The sequence below is a fragment of the Penaeus japonicus genome, unplaced genomic scaffold (assembly GCF_977035675.1).
Source record: "Penaeus japonicus unplaced genomic scaffold, GWHDUDI00000001_assembly GWHDUDI00000021, whole genome shotgun sequence".
NCBI classification, from domain to species: domain Eukaryota; kingdom Metazoa; phylum Arthropoda; class Malacostraca; order Decapoda; family Penaeidae; genus Penaeus; species Penaeus japonicus.
The window spans coordinates 28,962,232-28,967,231 of NW_028234423.1; the positions used below are offsets into that span (position 1 = coordinate 28,962,232).

Genomic DNA, 5,000 nt, shown 5'->3' on the forward strand with positions numbered 1-5,000 from the left:
GTTTGTTGACTGTTTAAACCATAATTAAAACCAGTGTCCCCCTTAATTACATGTCACCTCACCCTGACCACATACCGCTCTCCGTCCACAATATCAAGCAACACATAACTTGATTATATATGTCTGTGCGTCAATACCTCCATGTTATAAGTACTTCCATGGTGTCTCGTCATTTACTCATATGTGTTTCTCTCTCTCTTCCATGCTTCGCCAACTCCAGGGCTCAACTAGAGTAAGTAAAAACCTTCGTGTGCCTTCTTCTGTTCTATGTTTTTTGTGTCCTTAACTTTCAGGGGATTGGCATGTGCTTTGGCTGTAAGACGGACCTCATTTTTATAGTAGTGGGAGTAAATAATGAGGTGGAGAAATGTGAGGATAAAGGTGGGAGTGAAGAGGTATGGGTTAGAGAGAAGGGAGGAGCAGTGGGAGGAAAGAATGAGGTGGAGAAATGTGAGGATAAAGGTGGGAGTGAAGGGATTAAGGTTAGAGAGATGGGAGGAGCAGTGGGAGGAAAGAATGAGGTGGAGAAATGTGAGGATAAAGATGGGAGTGAAGGGATTTAGGTTAGAGAGAAGGGAGGAACAGTGGGAAGAAAGAATGAGGTGGAGAAATGTGAGGGTAATGGTGGGAGTGAAGGGATTTAGGTTAGAGAGATGGGAGGAGCAGTGGGAGTAAATAATGAGGTGGAGAAATGTGAGGATAAAGGTGGGAGTGAAGTGATACAGATTAGAGAGGAGGGAGGAGCAGTGGGAAGAAAGAATGAAGTAGAGAAATGTGAGGATAAAGATGGGAGTGACAGAAAGAGGTATAGAGAAAGGAGAATGAGGTTTAAGAAGGATTATTTACTAGGAAAAAGAGGGAATGTAAAAAAGAGGCTCAGACGCCCTGTTTACTGCATTATTTTCTCCTTGGATCATGATCATAATTGTTCTTAGTACATGATTCACAACTGCTTGGGATTAGATGCTAGATAAAGAGCTTTCGGTCAAGATTTCTTCATGACCAGATATATTTGTTTTAAATCAGAGTAAAAAACAAAACAGGGAGATAAAACTATGTACTAATTTAAAGAACGATTTATATAGTTGATATATGTTCATGAAAAACATGTATCATAATAAGGCAAAATCTAGACTTACGAAATACCATGATCCCCCTCAAAAAATAAAAAAATAATAAAAATGATAATAATAATAATAAATAAATAATATAAAATCACAAATTTCATTACAAGATCCACGATACAGCCAAAGTTCATGCATTCCCATGCATTACTCTTCATCGTGTTGAATTCATGTGACTCCGCGTCCTGCCTGATTTCTGTCGGCTCACAATTATGCATGACACTTCCTGTCAGCCGTCATGTTGTGGATAAAAAAGAATTTGCAGCTGCATGTCGACGTGTGATAGAGTCTCGCTGGTGCATGATTCCTCCGGTCTTCTCGGAGCTGATCTTGCATGACCAAAGGCTGAGGTAAGTGTGCCTGCAAAAGCCTCAAACGTGCATGGCAGTGTGTTTTCCTTGCATTCCCTCGGATGGGGACTTCAAAACGCGTAAGCAGAGGGGGCGACATCCCCGAGATTTAAAAAAAAAAAAAGAGAAAAAAAAAGTCCAAATGGTTTTCTTACGAGGAAACTTTTGGAAAAAAAAGAAAGAAAAGGAAAGAAGAAAAAAAGAAAGAATATGAAAAACGGAAAAGGGAATAAAGGAAGAGGAAAAATAGAAAAATGAAGAAAGATTTGATTGGGAAAAAAAGGATTTTTTTATTATCAATAATATCGTTATTACGTTTATCATCATCAACAGACGCATTGTTATGGTTATTATAATTACCACTTTTTTATTACTATTATCATAATTTTTGTTATTATCGTTGTTATCATTATAATTATTGTTTTTATTGTTATCATCATAATCATCATTATTATCATCATTGTCATTTTTATCATTAAAATTATCATCATCATTACTGTTATTGGTTTTATTATCTCTGTCATTATCATTATTATTATTATTATTATTATTATCATTATTATTATTATTACTACTACTACTATTATTATTATCATTTTTTCATCATTATTGCCATCATAGTATCATTATTATTATCATTATCAACTCTATGATCGTCATTACCATCATTATTATTAACATTACTATTATCATTATCAGCATTATTATTGTTGATATTATTGTTATCATTATCATTTATATCATTATCGACCCTAATTTTCTCATTATTATTATCATTACCATCATTCTCATTATGATGATGATAATTATTACTATCATTCTATTTATTTTCATTTTCATCATTATTACTATTATTGATACTGTTACTAGCACTATTTCTGTTGCAATTATTATTGTTATCATAATTGATATCATCATCATTGTTGTTGTTGTCATATCATTATCATAGTCGTAACTATCATCATTACTATCACTATCATCTTTATTGTCATTATTATCAGCATCCTTATTGTCATTATTGTTTATCATCATCATCATTAACATCATCTTATTCATCATCATTATCGTTATTGTTGTCACTATCATCGTTGTCATTGTTATTGTTATCATTAGTAATTAGTATTACTATCATTATTGCTTTTATTTTTATCATTATCATTATCATTACCATTATGATTATCATAGTTATTACTATCATTATTATCATCATCATTGTTGTTTTTTGTTATTAGTAGAAGTAGCAGTAATATCATCATAATTATCTTTATCATTATTATCATTATTATCATTATCATTGTTATCATCATTACCATCATTGTAATTATTATGATTATTCTTGATATCATCATTTTTTTTATTACTATTATCCTTTTTATCCTCATTATCATTATTATCATCATCATATCATTATCTTAATCATATAAATATTACTACTATTATCAGATCATTATCATTATCATTATCACTATTGTCATCTGTTAGTATTGTCATCATCATTATCATCGTTATTCTTAATCATGATAGTCATTATCATTCTTATCATCAATATGATCACCATTACTGGTTGTTCATTACTGTGAGCAGGACAAAGGTATTTAAATAGTGATAAATATTCAGTATAATTTTCAGCTATAAGCATCAACAAATATTCGTTAATTTGTTTATGTTACGAACTTTTCTTCGAAATATAAATAAATAAAAATGAATAAAAATTTCAATTTTGTTTCGTTAGTCCACTACTTGAATGATGATCACTCTTTCATATAAAGATGTTGAAGTCGACAACAGTTGTCAATGAGAGAGGGGGTGGGGAGCGGGACAGAGTTTAAGGGGATATGCTAAATGGGAAAATAGTGGACACACATACGCATACATAAACGCACACTAAAACACTCACATGCACACACACACACACACACACACACACACACACACACACACACACACACACACACACACACATACACACACACACACACACTCACACACACACACACACACACACACACACACACACATACACACACACACACACACACACACACACACATACTCACACACACACACACACACACACACACACACACACACACACATATATATATGTGTGTGTGTGTGTGTGTGTGTGTGTGTGTGTATGTGTATGTGTATGTGTGTGCTGTGTGTGTGAGTGTGTGTGTGTGTGTTGTGTGTGTGCGTGTTTTGTGTGTGTGGTGTGGTGAGTTTGTTTGTGTGTGGTATATATATATATATATATATATATATATATATATATATATATATATATATATATTATATATATATATATATATATATATATATGTATGTGTATGTGTGTTATATGTGTATATATATATATATGCCTGTCTCTCTACTTATCTACCTTTATACCTATCTATGTACTTACCTTCATGTCTATGGTCATAATTATCTAATCATCTTCAGTTTTTCTGTATACCTATCCCCTTATCAATCCATCAGTATATCCCTCTATCCATCTATCCATTTTCATCTATCTATTTTTCTACACCTCTCCCACTTCTTCTCTGTCTCTCTTTCAACCCCTCTCACTCCTATGCTCTCCCTCTCTCCTTCGTTCCCTCTGAGAACAGAACCAGCCAAAATACCCCAGTTTTTTCACACTTTTCAAAATGACATGTATTACATCTTGAAGATAAATGAAGCTGGTGCCTTATTAATGGTTTCTGAGGAAGAAAAGGTTTATGATGTAATAAATGTTAATGATGAGAAATGTTGTTTCGATATGGTAGGGTTATGAATGTTGATAGTGTAATGCAATATTGCAATCGTTTGATAATGACGCAATATAATGAGCTTGATACAAGACTGTAACGAGTGTTAATTATTCAGTATAATGATGTAATATTTTGATATGAAAATGCATCATCAGCTATGATTATATAATAAGGTCAGTAATGTGATATTACGATGTAATATTTCATCAAGGTAATTATCTTTAGTCTTTTTATATTTAATGACTGACTGGCTTATCTTCTTTGATTTGATTTGATTTCTGTTTGTTTTATCCATCTTCCTTTTCTTTTCTCTCTTTCTTTTTCTTTTCTCTCTTTCTTTTTCTTTTCTTTCTTTCTCTTTCATTTTGTTATTTCTTTTGTTGTTGCTGTTTTCCTTTTTAGAGAGAGAGAAAGAGAGTGAAAGAGAGTGAAAGAGAGTGAAAGAGAGTGAAAGAGAGAGAAAGAGAAAGAGAGAGACAGAGTAAAAGAGAAAGAGACAAACAAAGAGAGAGAGAGAAACTAAGATAAAGAAAGATCATATGCTCGCATGTGTTTATCTCTGATTGCATCTATGTATGTAAATGTAAAGCTAGCTTTATTAACTCACAAGCGAGAGTAAAAGTATAATAGCTATAAATACAAGATTACATGCACTTTATAGATACACACATGCAACACGCAGCAATCATATGCAAATATACTGTGTCTTCTGCAAATTTACAATTATTCAGAGACAAAGATAAGAAAGAGGATATATGTTTCTTTTATTA

General features: G+C 32.4%; 1 protein-coding gene across 1 annotated transcript in view; it reads left to right on the forward strand.

Annotated features, from left to right (window-relative positions):
• The window catches only part of LOC122246432 (Synaptotagmin 7), a 631,122-nt gene that overhangs the window by 388,468 nt on the left and 237,654 nt on the right, over nt 1–5,000 (forward strand). The window contains exon 5 of the mRNA XM_086549127.1: nt 221–232. Within this exon, the coding sequence (XP_086405253.1) occupies nt 221–232 (12 nt within the window). The remainder of the gene's footprint in view (nt 1–220; nt 233–5,000) is intronic.